The sequence below is a fragment of the Barbatula barbatula genome (genome assembly GCF_947034865.1).
Source record: "Barbatula barbatula genome assembly, chromosome: 5".
Lineage (NCBI taxonomy): Eukaryota > Metazoa > Chordata > Actinopteri > Cypriniformes > Nemacheilidae > Barbatula > Barbatula barbatula.
Window position 1 is genome coordinate 576,647 of NC_136769.1, and position 19,232 is coordinate 595,878.

The following is a 19,232-nucleotide window of genomic DNA, read 5'->3' on the forward strand; positions in this document are numbered from 1 at the left end:
AATTGCGAAATGGCGTACATGGATTTAGTTGAAAGGATAGCTGCGCATTATGTGCTATGGATGGCTGAAGAACGACGTAGACTCGTTCGGCACCATGTCTGGGTCCATCAAATCCTTCAGAGGCGCAGTCCTTCATTGTTGTTTCGGATTCCTGCCTCCGCTCGCTGTGTCATAATCATGTCCCTACTAGAGCAAGCTACTTTTCGCCAAAGTTCAGATTTTTCAACTCGCGCGAACTATGGGAAGCCAAATAATCCAAAAGTTGGATGAGACAGCGGGTATTACAGAGCTCGCGCCGCTCTGACATGTCATCTGCGCGATTCAATCGCCCAGCCAGCCGACTCCTCGTCAGCGCACACGTTATTTAAACAGCGCAAACCGTACACTCAAATGTACAATAAAGAAACCCCTCATTCCTTAAAAACATATACATTTGTTTACATTTACACAAGTCTATCAGTTTTTCCCTACAGAAGACAAAGGAAATCAGGATGAAATGCATCATATTTTTTTATTATTATCTTTAATAGTGTACAAGTAAACGGTAGTGTTTTGCATCCATACTTTGAAGAACTGCACATATGTATAGACTCTATACTATAGAGGCTACGGAAAGACCTGTACTAAGCAGAAACTTCAATGACTTCCAATATCGTAGTCTTGAGGAGCACGCCAACCTCCTGGAAATTATATAGGACAGTTTACATGTTCAGGTAATTTATTTTATTATTGTAGTACGTTTTGCGCCTAGCCATTTTACCTCAACTATTTATGTTAATAATAGCAGAGGTTTATGGGTAAAATGTAAATGAGTGGCGCCAAATGAACATTGTGTATGTTTTATGTGGCCGGGTTTGTAATTACTTGGTTAATAAAAACAAAACACTGACTACACCTTAACTGGGGTTCTTTTATTCCCGACTACACCCGAAAGGGATGCAGCATTAAAGATAAATTAGTCAGATTTAGAAGAAACTATACTCAATTATGGACATTACATTCAGAATCAGTCAATTGGTACACCAAGTACCAAGGAAAAGAAACAAAACAAAACAAAACAACATAAAATAAGTCTGCCCGTTCAGTGGTGAAACGAGAATAGTTATCTTAAACCACCCCAAATAAACAACGGTAGTGACTATAGAGAAAGGGGAAACAGAAAAAGATACATCATGAAACATTAAATGCTTACAATTGCAAAACATATACGCACATGCAGCACATCTGTAGCACTCAAAGCCATACTACACTATTGCTGCTTACATATTTCAGGTCAAAAGCATTCACAAATACACATTGAACACAGTTCAATTTCGTTAAAACCAAAAGATATATAAAACAAAGAAACATATCACAACTCACATTGCGGCCCTCTCCCAAACCCGAGTGCTCACATGGACCGCGGCTCACGTGCGAGTAATGGCGCTTCACCTCTCCCCTCTAATACAACACGAGAGTGTAATTAAGTGACTTTTTGCAACTTTAAAGGAACACAGACTACATGTGAGTTACACTATTATATATATATATATATATATATTAACTGTAAACTGAAATAAACACTCACGCTCTTAACTTCAGACGCCTCTGACGAGCACACTTAATGTGAAGACATCGCACACGAACTAATGAGAAATGAATTTAAGTTCTAAAACATGATGAAATATGATAATATATGATACGTATTTGGCGCAAAACAACTTTTCGATATTGTGAAATTTCCTTCCGGACGCGAGAGGCACGGGGTAACAAAAGACAACAGAACCCAATAATCACTTATGGATTTACGACAGTAATGCAGTGGGGTTTATTCTTGGGCTCATTTTACCTGAGAAGTGAATGAAAGAAATCACAAGCAGCAGATTTCAAGCTTGAAGATTCTAGTATTTTACTGGCCATTTTGTGATAGACTAACTGTACAAATGACGGCAATCTAACAGTGCATGTGAAACAAACCTTTCATTTTATAGAAGTGAATCAACTTAACAACAGAAAATAAACTTGAGCAGTATGTATTCACAGTATCATTTACACAAGCAGACACTTGGGATACAATGTAAATATAACGTTCATCGGTCTGCTATTGGCAAAAAACGGGACACTACGGTAAAAACACATTCCCATGTTTCAAATAAACTCTGAGCGCTGCTCTTATGTGAGCTCACGCTCACCTTTCATCAGTTAACTTGTGCCCTCTGGTGACGCCTTCAACACAGATATTATTGCAGTCTCATGTTTGTGTTAGTTTCATTCATAAACCATTTTCTCACGACTATAAGCACATTCTCACACACAAGAACAGCCTCAATATGCAAAGGTTGATTCATGTTCTCATTCAGGAAACACAAACACATTATATAATGAACTGATGAAGTGTCACGATGTTAGCGATGTAAACTCAAAGCACACATTTATCCATCAGTAAACATTCAGAAGCAAAACTGATGACCTGATCCTAGAATCATCTACAGGCTTTACACTACTTACAGTATAAATACAGGACACACTTTACATCAGAGAAACGTCACTGTTCTGTATGCAGTAAACTGTACCATTGGTAAACACCCTCAAGTTTATCTGTAGCATTTTTTACGCTCTGTATTTGTGAAGAACTTAAAGACGACTGCTTACAAAACAATCTTTTGTCAGATATCCTGTAATGAAATAGGGTCAAAGGTGCGTGTTTATTTTTATATTTATGCACCTGCATTCTGTATTATGTTGTATACCTATCCGGTTTTTGAACTTTTCTTGTCATGTCTACTCACACCCGTCGCTATGGGCGGGCCATAGGGGGCCGGGCCCGCCCCCAAAAATTCTTGTGCCCCCCCACTTGAGGCACAGATCTCTTAAAAAATACAGTAATTTTATATTATCATAGTTGCTAATTTTGTTTTGCATTAATGTTGCATTCTTTATCATTAAAACATTAATATATAAAGAAACAATGGTGTGATTTTGTTTGATTGATGGGAATCTACACTGCAACAGCCTATCACGGCCTTACTAAAAAGAACGTTAGGCTACGTACTTAACGTTGCCTACGTCAGTGTAGCCGCTCAACAGTTACCGCAAATTTTTAAAAACTGGATGAGTTTTCGCTTACTCGCTTCAGATCATAGACCTTATATGAGAAGATGGATATCCGTAAGTGGTTGAAAAGCCCACCAACAGTCTCCTCTGCCACAATTGAAACGACACCGACGCCTGATGTTGGAGAAGGAGACCCTGGACGACAGGATGATCCTGATGCTAGCTCCGTGGAGCCCGACCAGGGGCCTGGCAGGTCAAGTGCAACCGCGACTGGGGCAGCATTTGGGCCACAACAACTGCCTGTTGAATCAGTGGGTATGAGTGACCTCGGCACAGATAAACCCAAACAGGTTGTGTTGAAGAAATATCCAGTTAAAATGTTTGGTTCAAAAAAGCGATCATTTTCCTCTAGCTGGTATTTGAACAGGGCCTGGCTTGAGTACTCGGTGGAAAAGGACTCCGCATTTTGTTATGCCTGCAGGAAATTCAAATCTGCATCATCGGACGCGTCCTTCTCCATTAAGGGATTCAATGATTGGAAACATGCAATCGAAACAGGCAAGGGCTTAAATAAGCATGCAGCTTCAAAAGAACATTTAGCATGTGAAGCAATGTGGAGAGATTCAGAAAAACGTAGAGAGATAGGAAAAGAGATTTCCACTCTCTTAAATTCAGAGCAACTGGCTCGCAACAGATACTACATGTCAGCCGTAATTGTGCAACAGCAATGTGTGAAAACTCATTTTCCACGCTCAAAAGCGTCTTCTCAGAGCATCGGCGCAGTATGCTGCACAAACGCAAGGCCCAGCTGATTCAGCTTGCTTTTGAAAAGGACCTCACTCACAAGTTTAAGTCCGAGTGGAAGGACACTTTGATGAGGAGGTTCTGCTCGGAGAAACGCCGCCTCCCGCTGTACTGACAGGAGGGACTGGAGAGAGGACAGCGCTGCCTCCACTCAAAGTACAGGTAGGTTCAAAGTCTCTGTGTGTGTGTGTCATGGCAATGCATATCTCTCTGTTGACTGCTTTAAAATGCAACGTTTGAGAGATGCTACTGGTGTTACATCTAATATGTTGTATAGTCAAGTGTTTTATGGATATTCATAAAATTGCTTCTATGTAATGTGGTGTAGGCTATAGGCTATCGCTGTTGGTTCTGTTTAAGGTGATGATTACGTGGTGCGCGAATAGAGTATACGATTATTATAATTATACGTACTGTAGGCTAATAATAAGTGTGCCCTCCCATGCATTTCATATGCCCCCCTTAAGACTGAGGTCTGGCGACGGGTCTGTGTCTACTTCATCCACTTTCATCTGAGATTACTTATCGCATATTTTTCCTAGAGCTCATTGTTATATATCACACAGTAAGGTGTTGCCAGCATCATATTAGTCACCAGTTGACTGTATGAAATATCAGTTATTAACGCGTTAAATGCACAGCCCTATTAAAAATACATTCAAAATACATTCAATTGTTCATTTCTCATGCTTTTGTGATATTGGCTTTGTAATAAGTAAAGAACTTTGGAGTGAACAAATAATAAATGTTGCCTTTATTAGCACAAATTCATTTTGCTTTCATAGAGCGGTCCAGATACTCAAAGACGTGTCTCTTTTTATGTTACTTAATGCATTTACATATATATATATATTTGTCTAATGCAAAAGTGTGGGTGATGAATTTTCATTTGATTTCATCTGACCACAGTTTAGTTAAACAGTCCGATAGTGGGACAGAAAGCTACTGCACACATTTGTGTCTGATCATCATATTGTAGTAAAATATTAGATTATATGCTACGGTAATAAAAACTATGCAAAGCAGCTGAAAGATAAAGACTATGATCTAGTAAAGTTAAGTGCAGTCGTGGCCTAATGGTTAGAGAGTCAGACTTGTGTCCAGGAGGTTGCCGGTTAGATCCTCAGGGCCGGCGGATAACGACTGATGTTCCCTTGAGCAAGTCACTTGACCCCTACAGGCCCCTGCGGTGATAGCTGACCACTGCTTCGAGTGTGCATGTGTTCACTGCTCTCTGGATGGGTCACATTCTGATAACAGAAATACTATATTTGTTCAGGTGTGAAACCCCGACCCAACAGATACCAACATTCTCTGATACCAATGTCATATCATGACATTAATCCACCAAACAAATATCTGGTGATTGTTTCTTCTGGTGGATTAACACAATTTATATCAACAGCCCTCGAGTCTTTTGGCCATTATTAAGATGAAATCGTGCCAACATTTCGTTGCATATCTGCACATGTATTTTTATAATGTTTGTTTTACATCATTTATTTTTATTAGATATTCACACAAATTACAACTTTGTTCTTTATTCTCCACTGCAATACTCAAATACTGGCTTGGAATCAAATGTAAAATGGTCAAGGGTATCTCAAACATCTATGTGCACACACTTTTTTGTGAGAAAAGTGAGAAAACAGTGAGGTTTTTCATTCTAAAGAGTGAATTATATGAGAAGTGCTACTATACAACTTTGAAGAATCGTTACAGTCATTGCGTTAACTACAATCGTGACACCACATCATTGGATGTGATACTACACAAACGCTCATATCTTTAAACAATGAGCAAATGCTTGAACTCGATTTACATGACAGCTTGTATAAGTATTCCTGTACCTTTCACTTTACTCTGTCAGGAACACCAGCTGCCACTTTCATCTCTAAAGCTCACTGCATCTGTTCTGTATTTGACAGATAACCAGTAATATTATCAATTATTTTAATTCATAATCATGTGTCTGAGAACGAGGAGCACATTTCTCCTGTTGTGTCTTCTGACTGTCGTTCAGACCTTTGATATCTTAAGAAAGGTCGGGTCCTGGAATCATCAAGAGATCACAAGAACGGCCATTCTACGTGCTACTGCAAGAACCTGCCAGGACACTGCTGGAGGGTTCACAATGGTACGTATATGAACAGAAACATCTTTATCACAGTATTTCATGACTTCAAACCATAAATATGGTTGTAAATGTTTTCTATGCTCTGAACAATAATCAATAATCATAAGATTTGTTTTGTCTGAGCAGCCAGAACCACTGAACACAACGACACTGGCAAAAGCCTGCAGAAGAAAAAAACCTCAAGATGACCATTTTAAAAAAGCTATAAGAGTTATCTGCTACTACAATGTGAAAACAGACTTGAGCCATTTTTTTGATTCAAAATATCACTTTGACGACGAGAAATTTAAGATGGGGAAAAGCGTCATAACTGAAGGAATAACCAATGTCACAGATCATGTGAAAAGTCAGAGATTTGATGATGCAAGAAAGACGCTCGGAAACATTCTGCACACTTTACAGGTGAGTGAAGAGTAATTGATTCAGATTTCACTGTTATATTAATTGAATACACGGCTCGTTGGAACGCTTGATTCTGATTGGCCAGTGGAGACATTTGCAGGTTGGTTATTCCCAGATCCAAACTAATAACACACGGTAACCCAGAGACAGCAAATCACTTGACGGTGATCACACTGTCAGGGATTATTTCTGCCATAACAATCTGCTGTCTGTACATCATCCCTTACATTTGAGATTAATATAAAAAAATTAGTTTAACCACAGAGATGAAGTTTTTACTAGGTTGAGAATATTTAACTCACATGCGTGTGATAGGATTTCTACAGTCACAGTAACTGGATCGAGCTGGGAAACACCTCCCCATACACCGCCCTCATCAATCCAGATGAAGAGTTACACAACATCGCAGGTACATCACATTCAGAGAAGAGTGTGTGCGCTCACGTGAAGAAGTTCATTATTCATATCTCCTTCAGATGAACAACTGAAGACATGTGAGGAAAACTGTAAAGACAGTAAATGTGGGGCGAAAATTCTACAAGACATTCTTGATAACAAATTTCTGACATCAGGATACTTCAGCATCATCAGGAAAAAACCAGCAGGTGACAATCATTTATGAGCAAACATTAGCCAGAAACCCTATACAGACAGTAACTACTGTACATACCAAAATAATGTCATTTCTTTACAGGAAAGTGCAGTCATGGAGGTCATAAAGACAAAACAACTGGCCTTGGCAAAAGCTGGGACGGGATCAATAAAGATTCCATATACTCCAGCCACGGTTCACTACACGAGAAAGCTGCAAATGTTGCTATTGAAGCCAGCGTCAAACTGCTGGAGAACATTCGGGACAAGATCAACAACCCCGACAGCTTTCTCAGGTGCCACTAGGGGCTTTTCATTATTCATTTTTCATTATAAGATTGTGAAATATCTGACTGATGTCCTTTCCTATCAGAATCTCTCTGTTCTGTAATGAGAACGTTTAATACACTTTTCTTTTTCTCTCATCTTGTCTTAGACTGGTGGGGCTTCATGAGATAAAGCCGAAGGGAAGTTTCAAAGCTCTTCTGTTTTCTGCCTTTAAAGACAGATATCCAGATGCAAGTGAGAATCCAGATGTTACTGTTACAGAGAAAATTGATGAATAATTACATTGTCAAAACATACAGACATTGTTATATAGTCATTTCAATCTCCTTCTCTTTTCTCTTATGATTTATTGTGATGAATGAATGTTTGTCCATGCCATGAAGCACAGTAATGTGTTTGCTATTGACTGTTTTAAATTGTCAGATTTATACAATGTTGTTTAAACTTGATTCATGATTCAGAATGTGTCTTTTCCCTTATTGAACTGCTCATTAAATCTCTGCAAACACACCATGAGCCTCTGTAAGATCGTCTCCGTCCAGACTTTATTAAAGATTCAGGAGTAGGTTCTGGACTCATTGTGCTTTATTAGAATGAAGAGTTTTCCTGTTCTTGTCACATCATCACCAGAAGTCATAAATGTGCTTCAGATTTCTGCAAACAGACGTACTGTAGAAATAACAATGCAGTTACACAACTGAATACATCCTGAGCATGTGTGTGAATGATCCATGTTAATGACAGACATGTTCCACAAAACATCACTTTCTTCGGTTTGCTTTCCTGTTCACGGCATGCTTCACAACCGCTGTAACGGATGCTGCAATTCCATACAGTATTATAATATTACTGATGTCAAACTAACCATTACAGAAACTAAAGGTTTTCACCATAAAGATAGCTCAGAGGTCAGTATATTGTCATTTAAAATACACTTGTGAGCACTTTTTTGCATAGTAGCCTACATAATGGTGCCATAATTCTTCAATGTTGTCTTTCTAAAATGTGACACATTTTTGTCCCATCCAGGCACGGATTCGGATTTTAAAGCCCAAAAGCCCTGGCAGTATATTTCCCTCATCTTAAAAACATGAGGATATGATGTCTGGACTTAACAGGGTTTTAGGGAAATATAAACATTTATTATAAAACAAAATGCATCATAAATACATTCGACTGTAAATGTCACATCCATAACACCATGGAATTTCAATTTCTTCAAATGAATGTGGAGTATTTTCACACATTCAGACGCCATTCCTAACTTTTTCTTATCAACGCAAGAGAAACTTAAAATATTTGATTTCTTGTAGGCATACACATATATGCAAGACATTATTAGAATGACTATGGCAAAGTAATTTCAGTAAGATTACTCATACATGTGTACACTCACAATAACATCAAAGCGTTGTTATTTTGTAAAATAAAGAAAATAATCAGGGCGCGTGATCAGTTGTGTCCACTCTGCTCACCACTAATTAAAGCCCTGATCAAACACTATTAGGTGATCAATCAAATTAGGTGTCACTGGTCTAAAGAGCATCTCTATAGTTTTACTTGCTTATAAATGTAACAACGATCAGAACTAAATGACATACAAGTAATTTGCCAATTTGTAAATTGTCTAGTACAACAGGAGTTAAGAGGGAAGGGGAAAGAGCAATACACAAGAATAATATTTAAATCAGAAAAATAACGAGTAACAGTGGATCTAGGGAATATTAATCATTTGTTGAGCAATCTACAAATGACATGTAGTGATTTAATTAAACAATTTATAAATGCCCTTGAAAGTCTGTTTTTCACATATTGCATTGTGTCATAATCTGTGTTACATTTTATGACAGAAATATGTCAGGATTAACAGAAATCACATATAGGTTGAATATATTTGTAATCACTATATAAAGTAATCTAAACCTTGTGTGCAGAAGTATGAGAACATTTGAGTTTCAGAGTTTCCTAAAGAAAATGTTAACTGAAATTCTGTTTTACTTTCAAATTCTAGGGAGAAATAACCAAGGCCAAAACATGTGGAAGTCAAAAGGGTTCATAACTTTCATAAATACAATCACACACACGTTTAACTGTATAAGAAAAACTTACAATAATTCACACACACATACATACCTTCGTGATGAACTGCAGCTCGAACATGTTCTAATACGTGATTTTGTACCTTATTTAAATGGTTCTTTACCAATTTACAGTATGCACAGTGGTCTCTTCTGCAGCAGACTTTGCATTTCTCAATAGAGAGAAGGGCATCACGTCCTTTCTTAAGTATTGTCCGATGCATCAGTGCAAGTTAAACAAACAGATACTAACATATATGACAACGAGTAAGGCACATTTGATCAAAAATATTTGGTGTCCATATGTTAAGGCATGGATCGATTATAATATACACCGTTAACAATAAACTTACAATGCTACACTAACCACAAATTTACGTGACATGAAACGTTAGTTAGGTTCTTGGGTTTTTGACGCTAACGTTAAACTATGCACGATTGCACAGTCAGGGACTCAAAAACAGCTAACATTTATCTCGAGACAGGTCTACTCTAAGAAAGCATTTACAAACAACTTTTGTCTTTAAAGATCATTTTTTGCATACTCCGACTACCTCGAACTGTCTCTGACTCTCCGCCATCTTCCCATGTGGGCCGAATCACGTGCTGCACAGTGGTGTAGTTCGAGGTTGTAGCTCCTCCTCGCTGGAGCTCTAGCGAGGAGGAGTAACAAAAAAGCTCTGCAGCGAGTAGCCTCTCGTTAATTGCGTCCCTTGCGTATATAAGGGTGTCGCTATGTGTGTGCGTCTCTCTGCGTCATTTGGGCGAGACGCCGTGTTTCCGAACGTCTTTATGGTAAGAGCTGTGGCGGTGACTATGCTAGCATGGTTTGTTCGTGGACTCACAGGGATTACATGATTTTATTTGCTAAAGGTTGGACAGAGGAACCTTGTGGGAGGCGGTCGATTTGATGCTTGTTTAATACACAGCAGTTTTGGTGCCGTGTGAATCGCACTACATGTATGTTTTAACAGTTGACTAAAATAGGATTGCTAGTAGCTGGGTTGGCCAAATTAATATTTCATTATATTTAAGGTGCGGGCCAACCTGCGAGGGACGTCACACTGGGCTCTGGGTTCATCTAAGCCTCTGTGGGATGTTCCGTTTTTGCTGTCTGAATTGTTTTGCGCCTGTTCCGCGATCATCTGATTGCGGAGATTAAACCTCAGGTTTAAAGTGGGACGGGATTGTTCTGGCTGTGTCTGCTCTATTGAACCTGGAGACATAAGTGTCATTAACTCCTCCAGTTTGCGCGTACACGCACTGTGCTTGGTCCCTCGTCTATCTGTTGCGTTCACGGTGCTGAACGCGCTCCATCAGCTGGACCGACAATTACGGGCCTTTGGCGGAAAGCTTTGAGTGTCGATTATGTATTTTGAGTAACCAATAGGAGTCTGATCAGCCACCTAGCGGTCACCATTCCTTTCTGCAGTTTTCTTTAAACATTATTTGATTTTCATTTGAGTTGATTTTCGTTGTGTGGTTTATATATTTTTCCTTTGAGTTGTGCTAAGTATATTATCCATTACATATTTTGTGTGTGTGACTCAAGTCTTTTGTTTCTTTTGTAATTTTGTTTGCCGTTTTACCCATTTCTGTCCATCCTGGCATTGTGGGGGTGACCGGACGCGGCACCTCTAGTTGATGAGCCAAAGTGATATGGTGAACTCTTTTAAAAGTGTCTCTTAAATTGTCTGTTGTTCTGTTTAATGTTTTTGTGATAACTGGAATTTCGTGTTGTTTACTTCTCTCTTCAGAATTGGGGAAGCCAGTTGCGGACGATTAGCATCTTGTCCCGATCGTGGTGGTGGGTGCTTTTGCCTGAATGCTGTGCTCACGTTGAGGTGTGGTGTGAGTGTGCAGTGAGTGTGCACGTATGATTGCTGATCCTTTCTGCCAAGGAGTGTGAATGCCCCATTCTGAAGTGAGCGTTTGTGGATTGTTTTGTGTATAGATCATTTTTCTTTGATTTATCTGTGTTGTCGTGCTAAATAAAATTTGATATATTTTTATTAATGAGAAAATAAAGTTTCGATTGTTTTATACCTAACCCATGTCTGATACCTGACTCTGATATAATGAACCTCTGAGCCTTGCTCTTTGTATTCAGTGCATTTCCCCGGAAAGAGGTCCCAGGTGGCGTAGTCGGTAATTTTCCTAAATCTTTAGTGTACCTCAAATCAACGCTGCCACACAAACATATAGTAAAAGATATTAACAAGATGTTGCAGTCCTGCTGCTATGAATGAAGGAAAAGTTCCACCTTCCTGTGAAAATGTTAAGTCATCAATAATTAAAGACTGATGACAATCTGAAGGCTTTATAACAGTATGTAAATAAATTTAATGTCAATTTGGTTATTTTTGCCGCAGTGTCCTCTCAAAGCCACAAGAGGGCCCAGTCCACGTCACCTGGACTTTTACGTCTCCATCTGTTGCACCTCTGGCTATCCAAACCCAATCATTTTAGTTTAGTTGTCAACTGCATTTCGGAGCTGTTTTCAGTGACCTTGTTAATAGCTACAAACAGATGTTGTCCTTTATCCTTGATAAAAACTATATCATTTTATATTTGAGATTTATCAAATATTTCAAAAGTAATCGGACAGTAAAAACTTAGAATGACAGCGATGACGTCGCAGGCTTCAAATGACCTAAAACCAGACCCTGGACCCAATCAGCACAAATTCCACAGCAAATTGCTGTTTTAAATCCGTGAACAAGTTGCAAAAATAAGTTTTTGCCTTGCCTAGGAACCTTACTCGCTCGTACCGGATTGTGATGAAATCCTCATTGCTAATGTTGGTATTTACGCTATTCCTCTCTTGCTGATTGAACGAGCAGCATTACTTTGCTATTATCTATGTGCTCTGAGCCGAGTCTGAACAACAATTTAAGATTTAACAAGACGCTTCATTTATCTAAATATAAACATGGAATGGGATAAGTTGCTAAATAACGTTCTAAATAAAAGAACAATCGTCATTTGTTAAAGTCACGTTGTGACTGCTTAAGCTTATCCCCAAAGACTGGAAATTCATTCAGCTAACACCCATGTGTGACAACAGCTCCTTCGAGTTTCATGCTGTTATATCTCCCACACTGTTAAAAGTCATTTTGTAGTTGTATATAATCCCCCAGGTCAGCTTGGACATTTCTTGGAGGAGCTGGATGTGCTTCTTTCATCCTTCCCTGAGGATGGTACTCCCCTGGTGGTACTAGGAGACTTCAACATCCACATTGGAAAGCCACAGGCTGCTGACTTCATCAACCTGACCGCATCATTTCTCATCGAGCAGGTTTCCACATCAGCAACCCACAAGTCTGGAAACCATCTAGATCTGATCTTCACAAGGTACTGCTCCACTCATCACTCTCAGGTCACCCCGCTGCACACGTCTGATCACTTCTTCGTCACCCTCGACCTCACTGCTCTGGACATTGCAGATGTCTTACCGATGGTCACTTTCCAGTACAACCTGCGGTCCCTCCCTCCCTCCTGTTTTTCCTCTGCTGTCTTCTCTGCACTCCCCCCCTCTGATGAGCTCTCTCTTTTGAATACAGACAATGCCACAGACACTCTGTGTTCCACGCTTTCATCCTGCTTGGACAACCTATGCCCTCTTGCATCTGGACCAGCTCGTGCATCCCCGTCGGCTCCCTGGTTATCGGATGTACTGCGTGAGCATCGCGCCAGCCTCCGGTCAGCTGAGAGAAAATGGCGCAAGTCAAAAACCCTGCTGCCCTCTCTCTACCAATCTCTTCTCTCTACTTTCTCTGAAGACTTCACCTCTGCAAAAACAGATTACTACCACTCGAGGATCTGCAACTCTCCGGACTCTCGAACGCTCTTCAAAACCTTCTCTGCTCTCCTCTGTCCGCCTGCTCCCGCACCTTCATCGGAGTTAACAGATGCTGATTTTGCATCGTTCTTCGTAAAGAAAACTACTGCCATCAGCAGCCAGTTCTCTACGCCACCACCTGTCATACCCGCCCACATCCCTGACACGTGTGTGCTCCCCGCCTTTTCTCCTCTGTCTGAAGCTGATGTCTCCAAGGTCATAGGTTCCTACCACCCTACCACCTGCCCACTGGATCCCTTCCCCACCCATCTCCTCCAGGCCATCTCTCCAACGGTTGTGCCTGCTCTGATGCACATCATCAACTCTTCGCTCACCACTGGGACATTTCCCACAGCGTTCAAAGAGGCCCGCATCACACCGCTTCCAAAGAAACCCACCCTTGACCCTACACTGCTAGAAAACTACAGGCCTGTTTCCCTTCTTCCCTTCATTGCCAAAGCCCTGGAGCGAGTTGTGTTCAACCAGCTCTCCTCCTTTCTCATGCGAAACAACCTCCTGGACAGCAATCATGTTTCAAGAGCGGTCATTCCACAGAGACTGCACTGCTCTCAGTCATCGAAGCCCTGAGACTGGCAAAAGCATCATCCATGTCATCTGTGCTCATCCTACTGGATCTGTCTGCTGCCTTTGACACTGTCAATCATCACATCCTCCTGGCTTCTCTCAGTGCTATGGGTGTCTCTGGAATGGCGTTGCAATGGTTTGAGTCCTACCTCTCGGGTAGGTCATTCGATGAGGTCTCCGCGTCCCAACAGCTCAACACGGGGGTGTCACAGGGCTCAGTGCTTGGATCGCTACTCTTCTCCATTTACATGACATCCCTCGGCTCGGTCATTCAGAAGCATGGCTTCTCCTATCACTGCTATGCCGACGACACACAACTCTATTTGTCATTTCAACCGGACGATCCAACGGTCTCTGCTTGCATCGCTGGACTTCCTGCTTGCACAATCAAACCTCTCTAGATGATCCAGAATGCGGCGGCAAGAGTGGTCTTCAATGAACCGAAGAAAGCACATGTAACTCCGCTCCTCATCAGGTTAGACTGGCTCCCTGTTGCCGCCCGCATAAAGTTCAAAGCGATGCTCTTGGCCTACAAGACCAACACCGGGTCCGCACCATCGTATCTCCACTCGCTAATGCAGATCTATGTTCCTGACAGATCACTGCGGTCTGCAAAGGAACAACAACTAGATTCTACAATCTCTGTGTGGAACTGGTATCAGCCCGAGTCTTACAGGATACCACCAAGTAAGCCTGTGAAAGCGCCAAGGACTGTCTGGCGCTTCAGATTCGCAGCCTGTAAGTATATTTTCATTGTAAAAGACTTTGTAACGGACTAACGCAAGTTTGATGTTGTTGTTTCTTTGTGTGATCTGCAAATGCATTACGCAACATGGAAAAAAAAAAACATAAGTCCTAACAGTCAGTTATTATGTTCCAACTAGAGGCAACAAATGTGGTGTTTATAGATTAGATTAGATTCAACTTTATTGTCATTACACATATACAAGTACAGTGTAACGAAATGTAGTTTAGGTCCAACCAGAAGTGCAGTTAGCAAGAGCAGGATATACAGTTAGAATAAATACAGAATACAATATGAGAGAATATTAAACAGTGGGCATGGACTATAAAAATATTTTGCAGTAGGAATGTTCTATGAAAATATGACAGTAGATATATACTATGAACAATATATACAGATGACTATATACTATGAACATTAATGTACAGGTGGATATGAACAGATAATAAAAACAAAAAAGAAATAAACAATGTTATAGTAGCATTGGAGTTAAAGGTAAGAGAGGTAGTGGAATCAGTGGGGCGCAGAGTTCAATAATGAAACTGCTCTGGGAAAAAAGCTGTTTTTTAGTCTACTGGTTCTTGTCCGGAGGCACCGGAAGCGCCTACCGGAAGGCAGGAGAGTAAACAGTCTATGAGCGGGGTGAGAGGAGTCCTTGAGAATGCTGCGAGCTTGACGCAGACAGCGTTTCTTCTGGATGTCCTCAATGGGAGAAAGTGTAGTCCCTGTGATGCGTTGGGCTGTTTTCACCACCCGCTGCAGTGCCTTGCGCTCAGCAACAGAACAGTTCCCGTACCAGACTGTGACACAGTTGGTCAGGATGCTCTCTATCGTGCAGCGATAGAAGTTCACCAGGATAGTTGAAGACAGTTGGTTCTTCTTCAGTGTCCTCAGAAAGAAGAGACGCTGGTGAGCCTTCTTGACCAGGCATGAGGTGTTGGTGGTCCAGGACAGGTCCTCCGAAATGTGAGTCCCCAGGAACTTAAAACTGGAAACACGTTCAACAGCCATCCCATTAATGTGGATGGGGTCGTGTGTGCCTCCTTTCACCTTCCTGAAGTCCACGATGATCTCCTTTGTCTTGGAGGTGTTAAGGAGCAGGTTGTTGTCTGTGCACCATGTGGCCAGGTGCCGGACCTCCTCCCTGTATGCAGTCTCGTCGTTGTTGCTGATGAGACCAATCACTGTTGTATCGTCTGCAAACTTGATGAAGGAGTTAGATCCGTTCACAGGCCTGCAGTCGAGTGTGAAAAGGGAGTAGAGAAAGGGGCTCAGTACGCAGCTCTGTGGTACACCAGTGTTGAGGGTGGTGGTGGTGGAGCAGATGGGGCCTAACCTAACAAGCTGAGGCCGGTTCGTCAGGAAGTCCATAATCCAGTTGCAGGTAGGGTTGTTGATGCCTAGGTTTCCAAGTTTGATGATTAGCTTGGAAGGGATGACGGTATTGAAAGCAGAACTGAAATCTACAAACAGCATACGTGCATAAGTGTCCTTATTGTCCAGATGTGTGAGCACGGAGTGCAGCGCCATGGACACTGCATCATCTGTGCTCCTATTGTTGCGGTAGGCAAATTGGTAAGGGTCCAGTGTGGGTGGTAGAGAGTCCTTTAGGTGTGACAGGACCAGCCGCTCAAAGCACTTCATGACAATGGGTGTGAGTGCTACAGGGCGGTAGTCGTTCAGGCACGTCGGGTTAAATTTTTTTGGAATGGGCACAATGGAGGTGGATTTAAAACATGCTGGAACCACTGCTTGGGCGAGGGACAGGTTGAAGATGTCCGTGAAGACCCCAGCGAGCTGCTCTGAGCATGCCCGGAGTACGCGACCAGGGATGCCATCTGGGCCAGCAGCCTTGCGCGCGTTGATCCGACTTAGTGCATTGTGAACATCAGTGGCGTTAAGTGTGATGATTGGGTGGTCAGCAGAGGGTGTGAGCTTGGTAGCTGTTTCCTTGTTGTCTCTCTCAAAGCGAGCATAAAAGTCATTAAGCTCGTTCAGGAAGACGACATCTGTGGCTATGGGGGAGGAGTGTTTGGGTTTGTAGTCACTGATGGCCTGGATGCCCTGCCACATGCGTCGAGGGTCAGAATTGGAAAAATGCTCCTCTAGCTTCAGCTTATAGCAGTGCTTGGCCTTTTTGATGCCCCTCTTCAGATTTGCCCTAGAAGTACTATAGGCCTGTGCATCATCCGATCGGAAGGCAATGTTACGTGCTTTCAACAGGAGGCGCACTTCCTTGTTCATCCATGGCTTCTGATTAGGGTACGTGGTGATCTGCTTCTGGGTTGTGACACTATCAATGGTGGAATTTATGTAGTCCAATACAGAGGAGGTGTAACTGTTGATGTCCGTGTGAGAGCCATTGGTGGCCTGAGAAGCAAACAGACTCCAGTATGTGTGTAGAAACCTTTCCTGGAGTGTAAAGTCTGCCCCCGCAGGCCACACCTTGATGGTCTTCACTGATGGCTTCACACGATTAATGGGATTAATGTACTTGGGGGTGAGGAACAAAGAAAGGTGATCAGATTGACCCAGGTGGGGGAGGGGGGTCGCGGCGTAAGCTTCAGCCATGTTTGTGTAGACATGATCCAAAGTTTTGTTTCCTCTTGTGTGGCAGGAAACATGCTGATGAAATTTAGGGAGCACTGTCTTTAAGTTTGAGTGATTAAAATCTCCCGCAACAATAAATGCAGCCTCCGGGTGAGCAGTCTGTTGTTTACTGATGGCTGCATGAAGTTCTTTCATAGCAAGCTTGTCATCAGCATCCGGTGGAATATAAGCTGCCGTTATAATGGTGGAAGTGAATTCCCGTGGCAGATAAAACGGTCTACATTTAACCATGAGAAACTCAAGGTTAGCCGAGCAGTGTCTCCCGACAATGACAGAGTTTGTGCAACAAGTTTTGTTGATGTAAATGCACAATCCACCTCCTCTTGTCTTACCGGATTCCTCTGCCGTTCTATCCGCCCGGTGTGTGTTGTAGCCCGCTAACTCAATAGCGTTGTCCGGTATACCGCTGTGTAGCCATGTTTCCGTGAAGATTATGACATTGCAGTTCAAAAGTCTTTTGCTGTTGATGATGCGGAGTCTAATCTCGTCCATTTAGTTCACTAATGATCGAACATTAGCAAGGAAAATGCTGGGTAAAGAGAGCCGGTGTGGTGTTAGCTTTAGCCTAGCTCTTAGCCCTCCGCGCTTCCCCCGTCTTTGTTTACGATCTCGACGCCGCAGACGAGCACTTCCGCCCGGCCGTGTAGGGTGCGTAGCATCGGATGTTCTGACGATCTCAGGGACGAGTTGAATGTTGCTGATACAACTTCCGGACATACGTAAACTGATATCCAAAAGCTCCTGCCGGGTGTACGATGTAAATGCACAACTGTTCTGGACGAAAAGACCCGAGATGAGCAAGAAATACACTATATGTCATGATTCTGCCTGCTCTTGTCTTGATTTTCTGGTCTAGGGGCAGAATCATGACAGACCCACGTGTTTTATGTGGAGAGGATCATATTATGGTCAATCAGGACATAATATGCGTTCTCTCCTGTCTCGTCATTTGGCCCTGCCCCTCTCGTTTCTAGTATTGCTCTCCTCCTGTGTCGCATTACCCACACCTGCCTATCGTTATCCCCTTTGTTAGTCTCCCTATATAATACCCTCTTGTCTATTGTCTTGTGCTCGTTCGTTGTACATGTTTCATGCTTTTTGCCATGCCATGGAGTCTTTGTCATTGATAGTCTAGTCAAGTCAAGTCAAGTCAGTGTGAGTGTTTTGTTTTGTTAGTCTAGGTGTTTTTGTAGTTGTAGTTCTTGTCAAGTGTTAGTCTTCAGTTTATTGTGTACCCGGTTTACCCCCTTGCGGGTTTTTGTTTTGTTCCTGTTTATTATTTATTAAAATCCTGTTTAAACCCTGTTTCGCTGCCTGCACTTGGGTTCTCTTTCCGCGATCCTGACAGAACGAACGAGCCACTACAGAACCCAGCGGCAGCATGGACACTGACCGGTCCAGCTTGGCCCGTCGCCTCTGCAGTCTTCGCCAGGGGAATGAGACTGTGGATGAGTATGTGGGGAGGTTCCTGGACATCGCGGAACAAGGTGCGTTCGGAGAGGGGGAGCTGGCGGTGCTTTTCAACGCCGGTCTCAGAGAGCCACTCTCTCGCTCCGAGATGAGGGCGATGAGGCCGTTGGATTTCGACGCCGTGTGGGTAACTGCCGCAGAGCGTTCGGAGTCCGCGACCTCATCGAACCCATTTTGCTCATCTCCGCTGGTAGCGATACCCGAGAGTGGTCCTCTGCAGATGGGTGTTGTGGGCATTGCCACGCACCACTCTCCAGCCTCGGCAGCCTCTCCACAACCGCCCAGTCTCACTGGCAAGCGGGGGAGACGGGAATCCTGGGGGTCCTCGTCCGAGGCCTCCAATCCCGAGCCGCCCATCCCATTCACTTCGTTCCTGCAGCCGACCACCAGGCGGGTGGCTCGGCAGAAGAAGAAGAGGCAACGGAGGGCGGCTCGGAGTCCGGTGGTCCCGGTGGTCCCGTCAAGTCCGGTGGTCCCGGTGGTCCCGTCGAGTCCGGTGGTCCCGGTGGTCCCGTCGAGTCCGGTGGTCCCGGTGGTCCCGTCGAGTCCGGTGGTCCCGGTGGTCCCGTCGAGTCCGGTGGTCCCGGTGGTCCCGTCGAGTCCGGTGGTCCCGGTGGTCCCGTCGAGTCCGGTGGTCCCGGGTCCGGT

The 19,232-nt window shown here is 42.9% G+C and overlaps 1 protein-coding gene across 1 annotated transcript; it reads left to right on the forward strand.

Annotated features, from left to right (window-relative positions):
- The first annotated feature begins 5,704 nt into the window (after positions 1 to 5,704).
- Positions 5,705 to 7,821, forward strand: LOC306894579 (von Willebrand factor A domain-containing protein 7-like). The gene is made up of 6 exons (XM_079457236.1): positions 5,705 to 5,974; positions 6,101 to 6,376; positions 6,692 to 6,785; positions 6,853 to 6,981; positions 7,071 to 7,263; positions 7,404 to 7,821. The coding sequence occupies exons 1-6, from the start codon at positions 5,804 to 5,806 to the stop codon at positions 7,531 to 7,533; spliced, it is 993 nt and encodes a 330-aa protein (XP_079313362.1). The 5' UTR covers positions 5,705 to 5,803; the 3' UTR covers positions 7,534 to 7,821.
- The last annotated feature ends 11,411 nt before the right edge of the window (positions 7,822 to 19,232 follow it).